This window comes from Cyprinus carpio, chromosome B4, assembly GCF_018340385.1.
Source record: "Cyprinus carpio isolate SPL01 chromosome B4, ASM1834038v1, whole genome shotgun sequence".
NCBI classification, from domain to species: Eukaryota; Metazoa; Chordata; class Actinopteri; order Cypriniformes; family Cyprinidae; genus Cyprinus; species Cyprinus carpio.
In genome coordinates this window covers 16,127,259-16,149,419 of record NC_056600.1, presented here as the reverse complement: position 1 = coordinate 16,149,419, position 22,161 = coordinate 16,127,259, and the positions used below count along the sequence as shown (strand labels likewise).

Below are 22,161 nucleotides of genomic sequence, written 5' to 3'. Positions count from 1 at the left end.
GTATTTTAGAGCAAATGCTTCAATCTTAAGATATCAAACACTGTCAAAATGTTCCAAATATTGACTTTTGTCTCAAGCTCTATGGCCCAACTCCGATTTTTCACAATAAGCGTCCATTATAACCTTTGCTGAGTGAAGTTAGAAGCATAAATGTGTCTGCTTTGATTATATCTATAAGCCTGCAACCTTGTTGATTTGCGTCCAGAATCCAGCATCTGCAGTCGTTCAAAAATGAAAGCGTGTCGGTGAACAAAATGGCCTTTAGTGTCCTCTCTTGGGTTTCTTTTTGGTGGTCTCAGATATATCCGATCAAGCTTAGAAAGTCCACTAAAGGTAGCATTTTGTATAGTGATCCTGCCTCTAATTAAAAACCTGCTCAGCAGTGTATAAATTATCTGCTGGCAGCTGATACTGTTTTCACTTAACTGCGGATTGAATTCTGCATGCATAGGTCTGTCTGAGAGAAGCGAGATACGGAAGCGTCAAAACAGAACTACTCGTATATCTATCATCATGGCATCGACTGTAAGAGTAAAACCGAGACTCGGCTTGTGCACGTCTGAACCCCTCTATTTTTAGCAGTGTGTCACAGACCAGATCCTACACAGCATGGTGCTGATATTTTTGGTTACAAGGCAGATCAGCAGCTGTTTGAATGTATTTGTGGTGCTTTTGTATATTGAAGTTCACCACTTGTTCCTTAAGAGCAGCTTAAATGGTCTATTGTTGACATTCAGCTTTGTGATTGGCTATAGTTTGACTTAAAGGGATAGTTAACCCAAAAATGAAAATTACCCCATCTCACCCTCAAGCCCCATCCGATGTATATACGACTGACTGACTTTCAGATGAATACTTTTGAAGTTATATTAAAAAATGTCCTGGCTCTTCCAAGCTTTACAATGGCATTGAATGGTGGTCGAAATTTTGAAGCCCAAAAAAGTGCATCAATTCATCATAAGTACTCCACACGGCTCCATGGGGTTAATCAAAGTCAATTAAAGGCCAGAAATTTCACTTGGTGGCCATCTTTGAAATGTGCAGCTCCTATACTTTGAATGGGGAAAATGTTCCTATTTTCAGGCTAGACCAGCCATTGTGCTTGCACAGTCCTAAACTCGCGTCTCAGAACGCTTTCTATATCAACCGGGACTAACGACAGCTAGCGGAAGCTAGAGGTTACAGATTATAAAGTTTTAAATATGGATATTTTTCTTACACAAACACATTGATTCACTTCAGAAGGCTTTAGTTAACCTCTCAGAGCCACGTGGAGCACTTTTTATGATGGATGGATGCACTTTATTGGACTTCAAAAGGGTGAATAAATCATGGGGTAATTTTCATTCTTTTGGTGAACTATCCCTTTAAAGTTTGATGTCATTAGCGAAAATTGGGTAAAATTTTGCTGTCAAAAAAGTGCATTGTCATTAGTTCAGCAACATATGAAGCACAGCTCACACAGACGTCTCATTCTAACCAAAGCTTTCTTTTGGTCGTTATGTATACACCTACATATATCTATCTGCTTTATATCCATGTCTGGTACTAATCAATGCATCTCTCCAGCTCTGTCAAACAGGTTTGAATGGAGGTGTGATGACTTGTTCGCTATTGAGTCAGTACACGTCTGTGGTCTCTGTACGCGCCTGTCCGCGACCATCAGTGATGTGGGATTTGGATGTAATCCTTGCTGTTATTACTTACATTAATAGTCAGATTAGCTCACAAATGTCTTCTAAATGTGTAGCCTCACCATCAAATAAAAACAGACATCACGTCTGTCTGGATCAGTTTGACGCCCACATACCAAATCTGTCTCCATTACACACAGATGACATACTTATAGCTACTCGGTGCATGTTCGGAAAGGAATTTACAGTGCTGCTTTTTTCCTACGCTACACACAAGTGCTCAGAGGCTACAACATGGTACTCAGAAGCACTTTATGGAATTAGTTTAGAGTCCTTCTTTTCTTTGGAGAGTAATTTCACTTGTCTTATAGCTCAGAGTCCAGCTCTGCATTCCCTGATGTGGTCACGGCCTCTCACACCTGTCAGGCTTGAACAATTACAGCCATTAAGGGATTGCCATTGTTGGGCTGTTGGAACTGCTGGGTAAGGCTTATAATAAACATGGTGTGTTTTGAGGGGAGAGGGAATGCTTGCTTGCCTTAAGCAGGACGTTATCCCAAGGCCGAGTGAATGACTTGAGGCAGTGGGCCATATTTGGGTGTCCCTAAAAAAAAATCAACAGTTTGTGTTTTGTATCACTCTTAAGGGTTTGATAAGGGAGAAAATGAAAGTTGTGTCATTTATCACTTACCCCCATGTCGTTCCAAACCCGTAAAAGCTCCTTACGTCTTCGGAAAACAATTTAAGATATTTTGGATGAAAACCGGGAGACCTGTGTCTGTCCCATAGACTGCCAAGTAAATAACAGTGTCAAGGTCCTTAAAAGGTATGAAAGTCGTCGTCAGAATACTCCACCTGCCATCAAAAGTGCAATCTGGGTTATAAGAAGTGACGGGAACACTTTTTTCTAAGCGAATAAAACAAAAATAACGACTTTATTCAACAATTCCTTTGTCGACAGTCTCTTCTGTGTCTCTCCATATCACCGTATGCTTCATATGCTCTTCTGTGTGGCAGTCTATGGGACAGTCACAGGCCTTCCGGTTTTCATCCAAAATTGTGTTCCGAAGATGAATGGAGCTTTTATGGGTTTAGAACAACATGGGGGTAAGTGATTAATGACAAAATTTTAATTTTGGGGGTGGAGTATCCCTTTAAGTTAATAACCTATAATGGCAATCAAATTACAAGGATGTGTATTTCTTTTGTGGTTGTTTTGCTGATTGTCCTTAATGAATAATTTAAAGACTCTCAAATTAGTCTTGAACTGTTTGAATTAGGGATGGGTCACGATTTTTCCAAGCATTCGATTAGTTGATTTAATTAGAGAATATCGAATAGGTTGTGTGATTATTGTCTTAAAAAATTTCCCTATGTTTTCCGAACGCATTGTCTCACACGCATTGTCTCACGCTCACAGAGCCATAGTTCACTGACAAGCTATGCAATATACGTTCATAACCGAAGTTAAATCAGTTTTTATTTATTTATAAGGTTTATAGATAATTTTGTATGATTTCAAATCGGGCACAAAATAGAATTAATTTAGAAGTTAATTTAACCGATGAAATTGCTTCTATATGGTCCTCCATGAACTCAACAGGCAGACTGAATTATTCACGACAACCTACTTCCAACTAAATAATAAAATAATTTTCAGTTCCATTTTTTTCCGTTTGTTTTGTTAAAATTCTCCCACGCCTCATTCCATTTTGCTATTTAAAGTTAGTTTTCGGATTTGTATCTGAGTGAAAGTGTATCTGGAGAGTAGTGATTATTGTCCCGGTGCAAATGTAATGAGAGGAGAGATGTCAGCACATACATGTAAAAAAATATGGATAAACATTTAAAATAAACACTTTAATATTCCATAAAAAAATAGAGTTGTCAATTTTGATTTCATGGTGAAGTCTGTGTACAATAACAGCCACTTTGAACCAGTAAAAGGTGTTCAGAATCTTTTAAGCTAGTTGTTTGGACAGTCCTGGTCTCCTCTACCTCTGGCTTGACAAGGTCCTGATAAGAGCAAAGAGGCCCACACGTTTCTAATGTGGTACTGTAAACGGCCCAAATTTGGGCAAGTATTTCAATCAGATAGTCATGTGCCCTGAACGTGAGGCTGGTTTGTGTGTTTCCTTGTCTATGGTATTGTCATGGCAACCAGCCGTAAGCCCAGGAGATTTTACGGGCAGCCGTTCAAGGGGGAGCACATGGAGAACCGAGGTTGGACGCTAGTCAAGGTTGTGGAGTTTAGACTGTGAGGTGTTTGAGTCTGACAATGGGCACTGAGTGTCCCTCTCTAAATATAATATAATTAGGCAGTTAACACGATGGACATGACCAAAGACTTTGATCTTTGCTGACTGTAGAAAGGAAGAAGATATAATTTTTTTTAATTGTATGACTGAAGTTAGTATTTTTCTGTCAGTTTTTTTTTTTCAATGAGGCTGCATTTATTTGATCCAAAAATAGAGTAAAGACAGTAATATTACTGTCACTTCTGAATAATATAATGTGTCTTTGCATGTATTTCTTAAAATTTTACTGACCCCAAACGTTTGAACTGTAGTGTGTGTGTGTGTGTATATATATATATATATATATATATATATATATATATATATATATATATATATATATATATATATATATATATATATATATATATATATATATATATATATATATATATATATATATATATATATGTCACTGTCTCTATCAAGCTTTTTTGTCTCATCGAGTGGTGACATGCTTTAATTACAGACCTCCATATTTCCCTCAAGGGATTTTGGTTACCTGATGATATATTGTGTCTTTGTTTAGAGGAATAGGTTCCCACTGAAGATTAATGTTTGGCCCTGAAGCTCACACTTGAGTTTATGAAACTGCTTTGCTAAGGCTCTTAATCCAGACCTTAGGTAACTGAAATGCTATATGCTGCATGAATATTGTTTTGAACAGGTCAATTTGATTAGGTTTTGAGATGCTAAAAGGCTAGTACTCTTGCTTAGATGTTAACCCCTTTCTTCTCTTTTCCAGGCCTGCATAGATGATAATGTGGACATGGTGACCTTCCTGGTGGAGCATGGAGCCTGCATCAATCAGCCCGACAATGAAGGCTGGATTCCCCTTCACGCTGCCGCTTCCTGCGGATACCTCGACATCGCTGAGTAAGTCCCACTTCCCCACCACAGAAACACTTAAGTGTTTCTTCTTCTCCTTTTTGTCCCAGGGTTTGATGCTTATTATTAAAACAAATACATTTTAACTTCTTTGTCATGTTACCACATGACCTTTTTTTTTTTTTTTTTTGGTACTTTTTATTTTCAAACATGAAGCAAAGTGATATTGCTGAATTGTCCATGTGAGGATACGTGATGTGCTGGCTGTAATATTAGCATAAGCGAAACAAAGGATTCCATTTAAATAATGCTAAATTGTCCTGTGATGCATTTATTCACTACTGTTAAAATTATTAGTGTTTTTTTTCTAAAGAAAAAAAGAGCTTAGTGTCTTACAAATGCTTTCTTTTTTAAATTTCGATTCAAAGAATGCTAAAAAAAATGTATTGTGGTTTTCACAGAAAGCACAGCTGTTTTCAGCATTGATAGTAATAAGAAATGTTTCTTCAGCAACAAATCATCACATTAGAATGATTTCTGAAGGATCATGTGAAACTGAATTCTGGAGTAATGGCTGTTAAAAATTCAGCATTGCCATCCAAGGAATAAATTACATTTTTAAATATATTAAATATACTAATACTAAGCCCCCCCCCATATTATTACAGCCTTGGTCTACTGAAGAAACTTTCTTTCAAAGACATTTTTAAAAAATCTAACTGACCTCAAACCTTTGTAGTTGAAGTAACATCTATGACTTGTGAGGTTTTCAGCCAAAAAAACCTATTTATTTGCTGATTAGCTTGCCTATTATTAACATATTAGCTGTTTATTAGCATTTATAAAGCACATATTCTACATGACCATATTCTACATCCCTAAACCTACCTAATACCTGAACTTAACAACTACCTTACTAACTATTACCAGCAGCAAATTAGGAGTTTGAGGCAAAGGTCATAGTTAATGGTTTGTTAAAAGAGAGAACTGGACCTTGAAATAAAGTGTAACCAGTATTTGAAATCTTAGTTGCATGATTAATTTCCTCTTTCCCACACAGTTCATCTGTTGATATGAGTATTTTGCCAGCTCTGTGTAACCTGGTTAAGAGGTCAGCCCAGGTTCCAAGCCCAAAGTGACCTCTGTTCTCGCCAGAGCATGTGAGCGGAGCGGAGCGGGGAGCGGAGTGGTAATATTTCCTTAAGAGCGCAGAGCGCCTTTCTGAAGATTCCGCTCCGCTCGCTCAATACGCTCAGCGCCGCTCGCTCAACCCAGAATGCGCTTTGGTGATTTGCTTGTTCGAGAGCGAGAATCTGTAGAGGTCGAGAATAGTAGAGCAGTTATGGAGTTCAGATATTGTTTCAACGACGTTGCAAGCCTTATACATATATGTAAAGTAAAAATCAAAGTTAAGAATGAGCAGGGAGAAGAAACTGAGAGGGAGTGCGGGGACGCTGTTAAAGTTAGTAAAGATTCATATTGGAATCTAGCGGCACATTGCCAGAAAGCACGAGGATGTGCTACGCAAACATGGTGCAGCAAAAGGTGAGCTAGTTACATACCATAAAAAACGAATAAACAGGTAGGCTAAGGTTAGATATATTCGGTTGTACGGAGCCCCGATCATAAGATGCAGACAAAATCACGGCCACTAATTTAGAATAGGCTATTCTGTTTTATGCTAAGACCAGCCTACATTAAAGCGACGAATTAAGAATTATTGTTTTTTTGTTTAGTCTAAATTATGGCCACGAATTAAGTATTAAATTACTTACTTAGTTTAAAAGGATTAATCTATGCTTAACAGGAAATAGATTTATTATATTATCGTTTAGTTGTTTAGTTATGAAAGATAATATATTACCGTTTATTTAGGCTATTTTAATTAGTTATGAAAGATATGAAGCACAATAAAATACAGCCCTATGTTATAAAAACGTAACCTCTCGAAAAACAATGTTAGAAATAAAGAAAAGATCTACGCATATTTCATCTCGTGTGTGCGTTTTGAATGTTCTATTGAACAACAACGGCAGCTAGCCTATTTTCACGGAGATAAAAGATAACGAAAATCTAATACACTTTTTCAGTTTTTGCATTTTAGGTATGTTTGCTAAGGTTAGATTAAAATATTTAATACATTTTAATGCAATTAATAAAATTAAGAAGAATGTAAGAATTTTGTTTTGAAACATGATAATTGCTATTTAACAGCAACTCAGCATGAATAATTTTATACAATTATCCAAGAATTTCGGTACAAACAGTAAATAATTAGGCCTACTAGAGCAATTTTATGTCGGAGCGGGATCTCAGCGAGAATTGGTTTACGGCGAGCGTGAGCGGAATATTAACGGAGCGCTTGCTTGGGCGGTTGAGCGACTGAGTGGAGCGCACGTCTATAGAGCGGAAAACGTAGCGGAGCGTCACACCGCTCCGCTTCGCTCACATGCTCTGGTTCTCGCGCTACACCATAGTGATGGATTAACACCTAGCCTGTGCTGAAATCATGGCTCTGGTGCATATGATTTAACACTCTGACACTTCGCTTGAAGGGAATCAAGTTCCATTCATTAATGAGTCATTCTTTCTGTACTAAGAATTGATTAACATATCCCCTTCACACAATTCTAAATTGGAGTTCAGACTTTGTCTTTGTTGCTTTGTTGTCCGTGTCACTCTTCTAAATGCAGTGGGTGTTTTTAATATTGAATTTCATGTTTGAGCTATATTGTAGGCTTGAGGTCTGTATAGGGAACACAGCACTCTAGAGAAAATATCAGCTGACTTTTAAATAGGGCAAACGGTAAAACGGAACAAGCTTGCTTTTGTCCTGAATATTGCGAGTACTCTGACCTGTTTTGTGTCTGTTGATAGGACTGACATTTCCAGAAACTGAAATAGGAATTGTGTACAAAATGGTAAAACAAAGTAACGAAAGCCTAATGACACAAATATACAAATTTAGCATGACAGACCTCATGTAAATGAACACTTTCCAAATTTGCTTCTTGGAAAAACCATCTGAAAATAGCTTATTTTCCCTCCTAGGCTAAGATGCAATCTCAATCTTGAAATTTCATGGGCAAAAATGTACCATTGTCTATTGTCACATGCACCGCAGATGCTGAAGTCACTTTCAAACCAAGCAGCTTTCTGTTGGTCTGAACCTGGGTTTCCTTCCAAAGTTCCAAATTTAACTTGTGTGCAAAATTGGAATATCACATAAAATATTTGCGAATAGGCACGAGTTAAGGTGAAGAAAATCGTCACTTCCTGATAAACTGGCACTAAATATCAATAAGAAAAGTAGGAGAAGACACTGTATATAATAATGTTCATATATAAAAATTAGTTGGGCCTCACAGCGAGCAGACAAAACACAATAAATTGGCGTTTCCATCACTCTTTTCATTTTTATATTTTTTTTTTACATTTTTTTTTTTTTTTTTAAATATTTACCTCTGCCTTTGCCTTTTATTATGACAGGACAGATCAGAACTGACAGGAAGCGAAGCGGGAGAAAGATCGGGAGCGTGATCGGGAAAGTTCCTCAAGTCAGGATTCGAACTTGACCCCAGTAGTGCAACTGTGCTATATAACAGCGTGCTGACTCCATCACTCGTTTCTGGTCATATACTTCAAAATGTCCATAAAAACAGGGTGATGGAAACATTGCTACTGTGGCAAATACTGCGAAAATTTGCAGAACAAGGAAAAACATGTCCACACCTTAAGATATATAAATTAAGGATGGGTCAGTGTGAGTAGGGTTGAGTAGTCGTTCAATAACCAACTAGTCAGTTTTGAACATTTGTAGTTTCGCATTTGTCTGATAAAACTAAGCATGTTTTCAGTATAGTACACAACCCTGTATGTTTGATTGTGGTTGACCGTGAATACATTAGTTTTGCCTCTTAAATAATCTTAGCAAAGCATTGTCGATGATCAGTTAAAAAAAAACGCTAAGGAAGGACAATAAAGTCGAGGGCCTTTTTAGTGAAAAAAATACAAAATATACCCAAGTTCTTTACTTGCAGCCAAAAGGAGTTTTGCAAGAGTGTTTGATTTCTAGTGAGGAACTACTAGTTGAGCAGCTTTGAATATGTACGGTGATCAAGACTGTAGTAAGGGCAGGTCTGTGCTGCAGTTCTTGAATCTAACACATGACCAGAGAGGTTATTGAGGGCGATGTGTTGATCACGCCAAGGTCAACGCTGAAAGGGACACTCCTTTATAACTCACAACGCTATGTACTCAGTGACATGAATCCACACTGTTAACCAGTAACAGAAGTGGAAGACGACTACACTGAATTTTGATTAAGATGCAAATCACCACTTGAACTCTTGAGGTTTCTGTGAAGGGAGTCCTGTAATATGAGGCCCCATTCCATTTCTTCATTATTTCTTATTTTTTTTCTTCCAGAAATTCCAAAGAAGCAGTTGTCAGTTCAATTCAGATGTTGCCTTTTAAACGTCTTGTCATGTCTTTGCAGGTATCTTATCAGTCAAGGTGCAAACGTCGGTGTAGTAAACAGCGAGGGAGAAACGCCACTGGATATCGCAGAAGAGGAGGCCATGGAGGAGCTACTGCAAAACGAGATCAACCGGCAAGGTACTGCTGCCTCTCCTTGACACATCGCACAGGCACTCCAAACTTCATCTCTCATGACAAGGATTTGGCAAGGGTGTACAAGGCTTAGTGACATGTCCACGTCATGCAGTGGTTGAGATCATCGCTTTCTGACAATTTTGAGTCAGAGATCTTCAAATTAATTGCCTTGCACGGATGGCCAAGGGTGATATGTGCTTCATGCTGAACTTTCCCAGCTGCCGTGTGGTGGTGTCGAGGCTGCAAGTCTTGGCAGGACTCCAGCGGGTGCACTGACTCAGAATAAATATTAGAGCCGAGCTCAACCAGTAGCGTAGCACACAATACCTTTTCTCCTCTGTCCACTCTTAACTTGCCTGCTGACCTGACTGGGTACTTGATGTCTGAGTAGGGGTGTGCGATATGACGATTTTTGATCATGGACGATAAAAATGTCTTGTAATATTGTAGTATCGTGCTACATCACATTCAGTTCTAGCACCTTTTCTGTCTCAATATACTGTACAATGCGACATACATTCGCATCAAATGTTAACCCGACACCCATTGTAATGATGCCAAACTAGATGGAATGGTTTTTCTATTTTTGGCCTTTGCCATTCTTGATGATGAAACGGAGCTCAGCTGTGACTGAGAGGCCCTGTTCAGACATGCGTTAACCGCCTGAGGTGGTGTGCGGCTCCTTGCTCACCAGGATGTATCAGCGGCAGAAAGTGCATACTCTTTACTCAGGAGAGGAGGTGAGAATGGCTGCTGATGGAGGCGTAGCATTTCCACTCTTTTCTATAGAAATCCGTGAACAGGATCTAGCCACACGATCCAAGACAAAGGTTCTTGCTGGTTGATGTGTCAGGGTGGTGCAACTGTCATGAGCATACTGAAGAAAAAGCCTCAATAAAAGGATTAAATGTACTTATTGTAGTATTTTTTAAGAACGATCTTTGGCGTTGTTGCCTTATTTTGGACAGGACAGTAAAGAGAGTTGGCAGGAAGTGAAGTAGGTGAGAGAGAAACAGGACTGAAATGGACCATTAGCAAAGACTCAAATTTGAGCTACTTATAAGGCTATCTTCTCAGACAAATTTTTGAATAATGAACTAAATTGGCATGACCTTTTAATGCGGAATTACTGGCGTAATTTATTATTTTTATTATTTAATATCAACCAACTTCTCATGAAAAGCAGTTTCATGTTATATTATGTTTTGCTTAGTTTATAAAGTTTGCAAAGTTTCTTTTTTTTCCCTCTCACCAATAAGTCCATTTTCTTTATTCACGCTCTCTGTGAAACACTGTTACCACTTGCAGAAACTTAAGTAAATGGTCTTCTGGGATTGGTTGACTTAATTGCACTGTATCCAAGCCCTCTTTTACAGCATGTCGTGTGTTTTCAAAACGTAAGATGGCAAGCACTGTGATGGATGCACACAAATATATATTTGAGCTCACTCAAATCCAATCCCAAGGGAGATGAAATTGAAAAAATGCAATCACTTGCTAAGTAAATCAGCTTAAACATAACCAAATATCTGTGTGTATATTTGGTTAAATTTGGTTACATGATTTGGTTACATCATCTTTTAACAAATTTCTTAAAAGATTATGGCAGTAAACCACAATCTAGACATTGTGTGAAGAGTTAATAATGGCAGTGGTAACAAACTATATTCAACTCAATGAAATCTTTCTAATCCGGGTATGTACTGACTTTATTAGCAACACTCAAACAAGGATACGCTTGGTGGCTTAATGGTGTTAAACAATGGTTTGACGTTTATTACAAACACACTTCAAGATTGAAAATAAATGTACTTTTCTGCATTGTGAGAATATAATGCTTGAATACCACACTTATGTTTCTTTAAATGATAGTTTGTTTGAATGACTTGTTTGTGTTTAATGTAAATTATAATAGTGAAGTGTTGTTGTATTTTTGAATCTTAATCTTTTAAAAATCATTAAAAATAAACTTAGCCATGCAATCTTTGGGGAGGCTATGCAAAGTCTTTTAAATGCAGTATTGCTCTTGTGATGGATGGACAGATAAGAGTTGTTTAGGACACGCCTCCTTGATTTCATACAACAAGGAAGATTGTCCAGATTTTCCAGATTTCAAATCCAGGCATTTCAGAAGGGTAGAAAGGAATAATTCATACTTTAAACTGGGGAGTCAGTTTTGAGTTGCAGCATGTTTTTGTAACCTCTCATACGTGTAAATATCAGGAACATTTTGATTGTTCATTTCATGACCATTTAACAAACAGTGAAGCTGTGTTTGTCCCCCAGTCATGTGGTGCAACCTTACATGCAGAAACAAGGAGGGAAGAAAAAGCAGAAAATTAATGAGTTTAATCAGGAGTGATTAATCAGTTGATATTGGTCCATATTGTGACTGTCATATCAGCCAATAAATGAGCAGTTTAAGCAGTGAATACAACTGGCTTTTCTTACTTTCATCGGTTACAGAATCTACAAAGAGCCCTGAGTCAGTTTTGACTGATATTGGTATTTGCCATTGAAATATTCATTTTGGCTGACCAAGGCATACAGATGTTTTTTTTCTCTCTTTATTTTGTGAAGAATCAATTAATACGCTGCTTTCAGATTTTGTGGCTTTGGCCAGCAGCAAGTCCACAGTAGCTCCTGAAACATGAGCCTCAAATCGGTTTTGCGGAAAGCCAATATTCAGAGAGCAAAAACTGAGCTTGTGCTTGTCCTTTATCACTTTTAACAGCTCTACATGCAGCGTCAATTTGTTGATAATTGCTCTGCCCTGCTGTTAGCATGTCACACTCTTTAAGAGCATGTTATATAACATTCACAATTCAGCCCCCGCTCATGGCCATCCAATGTGGTTTAACCAATGGCAGCTGTCAGCTTTCATTTGAGGGTTGAAGGACACTCTTCAGCTTTGAAGAAGTGCAGACCCCTGCAGACATCAGAAATCACGTTGCTGGTGAGCCCTAATGTTTGAACGGCTCAACTGGAATGTCCTTTTCTATTGTGACGCTTGTCGTTCGGTGGTCAGGCTGGAACAGGAGCCCATTCCATGTGTTGTATTATAAGACACGGCACTATTCTCAGCTCAGAGATGGCATTATGTAACAGTGAGTGTTGTATAATGCCTTCAGCCTCTTCTAATGTTATATTTTTTCCCACTCCCTGTCTCCTTTTGAACGAGACCCCAGTCATGAGGTTAAACTTAAGCAGAGACCACCACCACCCCCCTCTACAGGGTCATCCCTCAGACCTATTAGGAGTTGCTCATTTCCACTGAAATCAGGTGACAAGGAGCCTCTCTTAGCCAAAGCAACAGATTTTTCCAGCTCTTGTTGCTTGGAAAATCAGACGTCCATTATGGATGTTGACATAATCTGTCTGACAAAAACTGACTTTTCGGATGAAGAGGATTAATGTACCTTATGTAAAAGCCCAAAAGGCCCCAGTATACTCACAGCGAAGGTCTTATTCTTTAACTTTTCTATAAAAAAAAAAAACTCCCGAATGGCAAACAAATTTTGTTTTGGTCTTCTTCTGTTTGAAATGTCACACCAGCTTGTTCCTTGATTTCGCTTCAAATATATCAGGGCTTTACTGAATTGACTTAAAGTGAATGTTTTAGTTGTAAACCCAAGCTATTGGCTGTTGTTTAGTGCTGTTGTGGAGGTCAGTTTGTCTCTTGCTGTTTATAGAGGCTGCATATTCTTCTGGCACTCAGTGCACTTTTGTTCTACCTTTTTTTACTCGTTACGTGCAGCCTCTGTCTTTCAGACAAGAGAAAAGAGCCATTATGCTCATCAGCTGTCTGTTACACAATGCACTGAAACCTATTAAGAAGGAAAGACAAAGCAAAGCTGTTTTTTTTTTCCTCCGTTGGCTGTGTTGAATCAGCAGAGCCACTGGTGACATCGCTACGTGTTCACCATTTTGAGCAGTCTGCATCCCGAGAGCCCGTCGACAGTATATTCTCTGCCTTTTGTCCTGGGTTGATGAGAACTGATGGTGCTCTGGTTTGCACCGGCAAATAAAGGACTAATGTTCGTAAGCAGAGAAGTCACACGAATGGCGGCCCGTGTAGTTCAGGACTGGGTGTGGCATTGCGACCAAATGTGTGCTGAGAGACTCTGTTGCATTTACGCTGGCCACTGACATGCCCTTAGAATTCAACATCTCTTTTATAAAGTGAATGGCTTTTGCAAATCCCTGTGCTTGTAAACAAACATGAAGGCTCCTGTTATTGCTTAAAAACTGTTGGTCAGCTGAGACACAGTGCTGTTTAGAACTAAAAGCTTGTGCACACCGGGACGATTATGACATGCGGTTATCGCCGACGTTTAATGCCTCGTGATTAAACAAAGGGCGCCAATGTGAGTGAGCACACTGATGCGCAAAACGGCGGGCATAAAAGTGTCGTTTAAAAAACAACACCACCTCGGGCTTGTTTTTTGGTTTGAAGTGCCGTGTTAAAAACTGGCCGACCAATGAGATTGGCGCTTTTGTTCATGTGCCTGGAGCTGGGTTTGGTTTGGAATAATTTTTAATTAATTTAGATTTTCTTGTTTTTTTTGTTTTGTTTTTTGTTTATTTGCTTTGTTGGTGTGTTTGTTTGTTCCTATTGGTTATTTATTGGTTATTAAATATAACTCTCAGATCTTAATATGAATATCCATCTTTCATACTGTACCATGTTGTAATGCCTAAATTCAATTCAAGCCTAAATTCAATTCAAGTTTTAAATTGAGCAGTTTTATGTTTTGCATTATTTTTTAGTATCAATGATTTAGTGGTTGTCGACATAGCATTTTAATATCAGTGCATACATGGTAATTCCATGAATTTTGAGCATTTGATTATAAGGATACTGGATTTGTATTTGGAGACCAGCTGTAACACTGTTCCTAACCTCTTACTTTGGCAGCAAATACAAATCTCTCAAGAATTTAGGAAAATGACTGTCTACACCACCCATTTACACCAGAAAATACTGATATTCAGGCTTCACTTGATGAAGCATGTTCTTACCTCTTCCAATTTCTTCCCACGATAGGAATTTTCTTGCAACACACAACAGCTCTGTCATGGAATTTGCGCAGGAATTCCCACAGATTTCTGTCCTGTGGCCCCATCTTTTTTTGCATTACTTCCAACACTTTCGTCAAATATGGGCCCCATCTCTTCAACTAAACTGATCAAAATCTGTCACTTTAATCACATCGCACTTCACTTCCCCCAGAAGCTGCACCTGCTGGCCATTCAGTCGGGCTTGTAGCCATATAAGGGATGTGGCATGATCCTCATGCTGCTCATTTGTAATCTGAGATGGCTCCTTTTAGGTTCATTATTCTGACAAAAATGAAAGGTCAAGTAGCTGTCAGTTATATTTCTGTGTATTTAAAGCATTGATCTTGTTTTGGTTTAGCACTCAGTGGAGATGTTGCTAAGCATTTACAAGGCTCCAGACTGTGACCAAAGGGTTGCATTTTGCAACCATTTTTTCTGCCTGTGCAACTATATTTTGTGTGCGGTCGCATTGGCGCGACCACCGCATTGATCAACTCATAAGCGCTGCAATTTCTGTTCTTGTGCGACCAGCTGAGAAAGTTAGTTGCAAACGAGTGACCAGTGAGAAGAATGAGTCTGGAGCCATGATTTAGACACATGGTAAATGGTCGCTTACTTCAAAGTTACATGCTCCACAGTTTCTATTGTTGATTCCTGTTTTAGCTTAATGCTGTCAGGTCTCTACATGCCTAAGTAAATGTCAGGTTAAATAGACTAGAGGCACAGTGACCCATTTGGCAGTCCTCCATTGTGGACTAGTTTACATGTTGTGTTTTCGGAACAATAAAAAGAATTCAAGTATGCGTAGAATATTTTTAATGCACACTTGAATGTTAAGTGATCATATCAAAGTAAACCCTAGAATGTGAACTTCCTGGTAGTTTCCAGGAAGACACTGTCTATCAGATAGTAATCAATAAAACCTATTTATTTTATGTATTTGTTCATTTAATATATATATATATATATATATATATTGTAGTTTAATGTTATTGATCAGTCATTTACAGTTTTCAATAGGTATACTATTCATACAATAAACACTATTTAGACATGCTAGTCATTCCTGAAACTGTTTACTTTGTTACACTGAAGTCAACTCGGTGACCTCTATGATTGTCAGCTGGGATTAAACATAATGGCATGAGCTGTTCAACGTTCTTAACGCATCAAAAAAAAAAAAAAAAACATCCACACCTAAGTGCCATATATTTTGCTTTGCGTGCAGTTTTTCTTCTTGGATATCCTTCAGTTTGAGCAGGTTAAGTATATGTACTAATCCAAAGCATCTGTCCCTCCCTCCCATCTTGCTCCAGGCTTGGATATCGAGGCGGCCAGGAAAGAGGAGGAGCGGATCATGCTAAGGGATGCACGACAGTGGCTTAACAGCGGCCAGATCAACGACGTCCGGCACACCAAGTCTGGGGGGACCGCACTGCACGTCGCTGCAGCCAAGGGATACACTGAGGTTTTAAAGTAAGTTTGCCTGCCTTCAAAAGAAAGACTTTGCCATTTTCCATCCAGAAAGGATTCAACGGACACCTGGGATAATATTTGTCTTTATTCTTTTGCCAACAAGTGAGATTTAGCAGCTAGTGAAGGTAGAAACAAATGAAACTGTGGGTACTGCAGGTGTAGAGGCTTTATTGCTTAACTTGGTTCATCCCATACTTCACCTTTCAACTCTTTCAGTATCCCAAGGGTCTTGTACACAGGCCGAGACAGTTTGTAACCTGTTTATCTGTCTCAATTACAGTAGATTATCGTGAGCTGTTGAACAAACACAGCTCAGGACGTGTGTCAGGAGTTAGGAGTTTATGGTGATTTCGGTCTTTGGATGTCAGAGTTGAATGACTGTGACAACTGCTCCATCTGCCACTGCACCAAAACAAGAGGATTGTAATTGGATAGACTGCTTTTTTTTTTTTTTAATGTGTGTTGGATCTCAGAAAACTTCAACTAATGCTTATTTTTATGCGTGATGACTAACTGTGGGCATGTATAAGCTGCCTTCTAGGCAATGGAAAAATGAACCCGTTGGCCCACATAATATCCCAGACCTTTGGCAAACAAGGCCAAGCTTAGATTGCGGCACCAAAATCCAAGAAACCCAGATTTGCTTAATCTCATCATGCTATTTCTGTCGCTCTGACTGTTTGCAGGCTTTTAATCCAAGCAGGGTATGATGTAAATATTAAAGACTACGATGGCTGGACTCCGCTCCATGCTGCTGCACACTGGGGCAAAGAAGAGGCCTGCCGGATACTAGTAGAGCATTTGTGTGAAATGGACATTGTCAATAAAGTGGTATGGGATTTATGGTTCTGTCTGTGTGCTGCTAGATTCTGTGTAGTCTTTGGATTGAACCCTTACAATATTGTGTTTTGGTTCTCAGGGTCAGACGGCGTTTGATGTAGCTGATGAAGATGTCTTGGGATATTTAGAAGAGCTGCAAAAGAAACAGAATCTGGTAATTTCTCACTTTTGGCATTAGATCTTTAATTGAAAATGTAATTCTGAGCCTTGTCTTGATGCGTTCTGTGTTTGTTTCAGCTTCTGAGTGAAAAGAAGGATGTTAAGAAGTCTCCTTTAATAGAAACTACAACTACTGGGGACAATAATCAATCTGTGAAACCACTGAAGAGGTAAACGGTTCCTGCCACCACCATGATGGGATTGATATACTGTTTACTCAATGTCTTGACTAACCATGAATGTCTCTTGACTAAGGGGTGCTTTCACACTAGACCTTTTGGTTTTGATGTTTGCCATCAGAGTTTGGTTGATCGAAGTGGTTTTTCCAAATTCAGGTGCGCAACAGCAAATCCTACCTGAGTGTGGGGTTCAGCTGTGGTACTTAAAGGGATAGTTCACCCAAAAATGAAAATTCTGTCATTAATTATTCACACTCATGTTGTTCCAAATTCGTAAGACCTTCATTCATCTTTGGAACACAAATTAAGATATTTTTGATGAAATCCGAGAGCTTTCTGCATCGTGAGAATGTCGGCAAAGACTGAACCGGAAGAGAAGAATCGTTGAATAAAGTCGTTATTTTTTTTCTTTGCGCACAAAAAGTATTCTCGTAACTTCATAACATTACAATTGAACCACTGATGTCACACAGACTATTTTAATGATGTCCTTACTACCTTTCTGGGCCTTGAATGTTGTAGTTGCTTTGCTGTTGTGTTGCTGAAAGCTCTCGGATTTCATCAAAAATATCTTAATTTGTGTTCCGAAGATGAACAAAGGTCTTAACTGGTTTGGAACGACATGAGGATGAATAGTTAATGACAGAATTTTAAACTATCCCTTTAATCCATTTTAATTGGCAAAGCCGAACTGCTATTGGAGACCTAACAGTGTTGTTCATCTCTGCTTTAGTAAAGAAACACTTCTACTGGAGCCAGAGAAGACTGTCCCACGAATCGAGACTCTGGAGCCAGAGAAGGTGGATGAAGAAGAGGGGGAGGGGAAGAAGGATGAGTCTAGCTGCTCTAGTGAGGAAGAGGAGGAGGAAGACTCGGAGTCTGAGAACGAAGCAGGTACCCGTTTGAAACACTGACCACCACGTACAATTTCCCAGTTACCTTTTGGTAATCAGTAAGGTCAATTACTTACCGTTTCTTCTTTTCCAGACAAGACCAAGTCTTCTGTTCCGTCGAGCATTTCTAACAGTACACCTGCACCTGCTAGTATTACCGTCACGTCCCCAACTACCCCAAGCAACCAGGTGACCACCCCAACCTCACCTACCAAAAAGGTACATATTCCTCCCCTTGAACATGCTGCCCAACTTTCCATCCACCCAGACTTCTCCTTGGCAATATCATTCACTCCATATAACATGTATTTGAGCATGAGGCAGTAAGCAAGAAAGGTGCATCTGCAGCTTTTCAGAATGAATGTTATTGTCTTCGTGACTGTTGGTTTCATAACACAGTGAAGGAATTCTACAGATTCATAATGTAACGTGGCTTAACGCTTGCAAAAATACTAAAAAGTCAACTGATCTACGTCATATTCAGGATTGTCAGTGTGCAGTGAATTCTGGGACTGTGCACTTGAGAGGAGAGAAAATGTCCTCCACACCGCTTTACTATGTACCTGCTGCCCTCTGCTGGACAGTAAGCACATTTCATCAATGTCAGGCAACTTTCATCAGGCAACTACACAATTTGAAAAAAGAAAATGCAGTTGTTCAGAGCAAATTTGATTTCACCATTAACCAAATTTATTATTACTCAACAATAAATGTAATTAAATTGGGTTATTGTTGAGGTTTTAAATATTTTAGTTGAATATTTTTTGTTAATAAATTGAACTTGGCTTTATTTAATGCTATGTGGATTATAAATATAGATTGACTTTTAATGATCATAAACACTGTATTTCGACTATTTGCACTAGAGATGCACCGATTGGCATTTTCTTGACCGATTCCCATTTCCGGTTTTTTTTTTTTTTTTTTTTTTTTTTTTTACTGATTTTTGCCGATTCCGGTCTTCTTTCTAAGAACTGTAAGTGACCGCATATACACACAAAAATCAATACTTTTTTTCAATGCAAAAATTATTTACCTAATAAATTAAATGATTAAACACAGGTGTTCTCTCACTTAAATGACTAAACGTTTGTGACTAGAAAGAGATCTATTAACTGAAAAGTTGCTGTATATAACAAAACAAATATACATCTGTTTTCTTTCACATCAAATTCTTACATTGTTTCAATTAATTCAGTTAGAATAATTAGAAACTGTGGAGTTGTTACCACTCAAATGAAATCAGTATCAACAAACTCCATCTTTCCACTGCAGGAAACACAGAGGCTTCATCTGAAGTGGCATTATATGTATTTACATAGACTGTTTGATGAAATTAAGGTGCCATAAATGCATTTACACTGCAAAATTTCAAATGCATAAATAATTTTGCATAAAGATTAATGTTTTCAATATTTTTTAAACGTGTGAATAAGAAATATTGGGAAAAATACAATGATACTTTTAAATATGAAACCAAGCCACCAGTAGGTGGCGGCAAATGACTGTTTTAATGAGGGAGTCACTTAGTCATTCAACCGATTCGTTTCAAACGGCCGATCCATTCACAAACAAGGCAAGTGACTACTGTCTTCATCAATACATTATTAGTCGGCGTTTACACTTAATGCAATAAAGTCCGAAGAATCACTTTCGTGCGAAAATTTTTGGTGGCCAGGTTTTAGTGCTTCCTTAGTTGTTTTTGTTATTGGCATTTTAATAAGGCTTCTTGTCCAGTCTGGCTAGTAAAATTTTCTCTTACTTGCCCCAGAGAAGCATTAATCGAGCCCCGTGGTTCTCCCACAGTTAACTTTTGCCTTACACATATTACAAATTGCGAACTTTGTGTCTTCTTCACTCACAGTGAAGAACATCCACGCCGACTACATCCGGGCCAATCATGCGGAAAATTGGCTAATTCCGGTCCCTGGCCGGTCGATCGGTACATCTCTAATTTGCACTTCAAGGTATATATATAATGTATTCAAAGAATTGACTTTCCAAGGAGATGTCCTTTCTGTAGTTCAGGTCTTCCTGTAGCTCAGCTGGTAGAACATGGTTCTAGCAGTGTGAGAGCCAAACTATGTCATAACCTACCCAGTATCCACAAACAAACAATGCCGTGTCATAATCGGTTTATCAGTTTTGAGAAGGAATTTTTGTAGTAATGTTTTTCTGCCATCACGAGCTAATCTTGATCTGAAACATAAATTATAATAAAAATGAATAGCGAGCATTTTAATAATTCAATCATGTACTTTAACTAATTAATATATAACATTTTGAATTTAGACAAAACAATTTAATAAAGTGGCTGCAGCTGCTGTGCAACACAAGATACATTTTTGGCCCAGATATGTACAGTAAAATATTATTTCAAATGCACATTGATTGCTATATGTCAAAAGATGTAGAGTGATGAAATGTAAATCATTATTCTTTATTTATTAATGTTTATTTTTTTATTATGCATTTTGTATATTGTTCTCAAAGACAAATGGTGCTATAAAAGTCTGCTTTTTAATTGCATCTTGGGGCCGTTTACACAACAACGTTTTCGGCCAAAAACTGCAAACCTTTTATGCGTTTTGCCTGTTTGTTTACACAACAGCAGTGTTTTGGGGACTGAAAACACATATTTTTGAAAACGGGTTTCAAAGTGCAAGTTTTTGAAAACGCCACAGTTATCATTTCCATGTAAACACCCGATACGGGAATCTTTCAAAACGGTTACGTCATGCGCATTCGCAGTACGTGTTAGGTATGTAGACATGCGCAGTACGTTTCAATTTTAAAGGCTAGCGCGAACAAACATACACAACAGTGACGGAGTACATGGTACTGTTGTTGATTCTCAAGAGTTTGCTAACACTTCTTCAGCAAAGTGTGGGTTTACTTCACCAATATTACAAACAACAGTGGAGATGCATCGTATACAACATATAATACAACATATTGTCACTAACCTGCAGGAACTTTTTACTAACAAGGTGACAGCGCCAACTACTGGCCTGGCATACGTAATATAGCATTTTTGGCCATTTTCGCGGATATGTGTAAACGTGAATCGTTTTTAAAAATTAGTGGCAAGGTGAAAGAGCCAACTACTCGGTTGTTAAACGTATTTTCGTTTTTTGCTTAAATAGTATTAAGCTTAGTGGAGAGTTGATACTCAGTGGGTTGTGTTCTGTGAGTGTTGTTTGATTTGTTTTATTTATTTTTTCTTTGCTGTCGCTTTCTCTGTCACTCGTGCATCAAGTATCTATTTCTTTTGCTGCTGCTGCTTTTTTATTTATTTCATTCAGGGATTCTTTCTTCCTTTTTTTTCACAATCATCTGTTTTTCTCTCTACTCATCTTTGCTGTTGTCTTGGATGGCTTTAGTCTGATAACATTACTGCCCTTGTGCCTGGCGGGGAGCCAGGCTGTCCTGCGTTGTGGCGTCAAGGCTTGCGCAAAACTGGCATTTCACTTGTGCCCAAAAAAGCGATGGTGAGGCCTCGGTGTGTTCAGCATTGTGATTCCCGCCCCTTCTTCCTGCCCACCCTGACCACGTCCCCTAACCAATCAGATAACTGCCTAATCTAAGACCATTTCCTTTTCCTGTCACTGGCTCACTGCATGGTGTTGTCGCTGTCAGTCGCAGTGCCTGTGATGACGTGCTGTTTTCTGTTGAAAATCATTTGTGTTCTAGTTTTATACCTGAATGTGGTGGACTAAATATGACAGGGTGACTTCAAAGTTGTGTGTACTTTGAAAAAGGTGAATTCATTGACTATTGACTCTAAACCCTAACAGGTCACCAGGATGCTGATGAGTTAGCAAAAACTAACATCTTTTGATTGACATTGGGCATGTTTGGTTTTGTCATCTGTGTTGTTATTGAGTATACTCATCTAAAGCCTAGTTTTCTTTCAAGCAAACAATTGTAATACATGTTTGAAAACTGCTAAACAGTTCAAAATGGCCCCCACGTGTTTCCCTTAAAGTTTATTTCTGAGGTTTAGCAGCATTAGTATTGTAGTATTGTAGTTATTAAATTGTTGTGTATTATTATTATTATGTGCTTTGTAAATACTAATAAACAGCCAATATGCTAGTAATATTCATGCTAATAAGCAACTAGTTAATAGAAATAATTGCTCTCTAAAGTGTTGTGTAAAATATTTATAATTTTTACA

At 38.4% G+C, this 22,161-nt stretch overlaps 1 protein-coding gene across 1 annotated transcript in view; it reads left to right on the top strand.

Annotated features, from left to right (window-relative positions):
* Positions 1-22,161, top strand: part of LOC109076480 (protein phosphatase 1 regulatory subunit 12A-like) — a 66,657-nt gene that overhangs the window by 25,790 nt on the left and 18,706 nt on the right. Inside the window, exons 2-9 of the mRNA XM_042722640.1 lie at positions 4,677-4,807; positions 9,258-9,376; positions 15,751-15,910; positions 16,597-16,741; positions 16,830-16,904; positions 16,988-17,079; positions 17,822-17,982; positions 18,076-18,200. Coding sequence (XP_042578574.1) covers positions 4,677-4,807; positions 9,258-9,376; positions 15,751-15,910; positions 16,597-16,741; positions 16,830-16,904; positions 16,988-17,079; positions 17,822-17,982; positions 18,076-18,200 — 1,008 coding nt within the window. The remainder of the gene's footprint in view (positions 1-4,676; positions 4,808-9,257; positions 9,377-15,750; positions 15,911-16,596; positions 16,742-16,829; positions 16,905-16,987; positions 17,080-17,821; positions 17,983-18,075; positions 18,201-22,161) is intronic.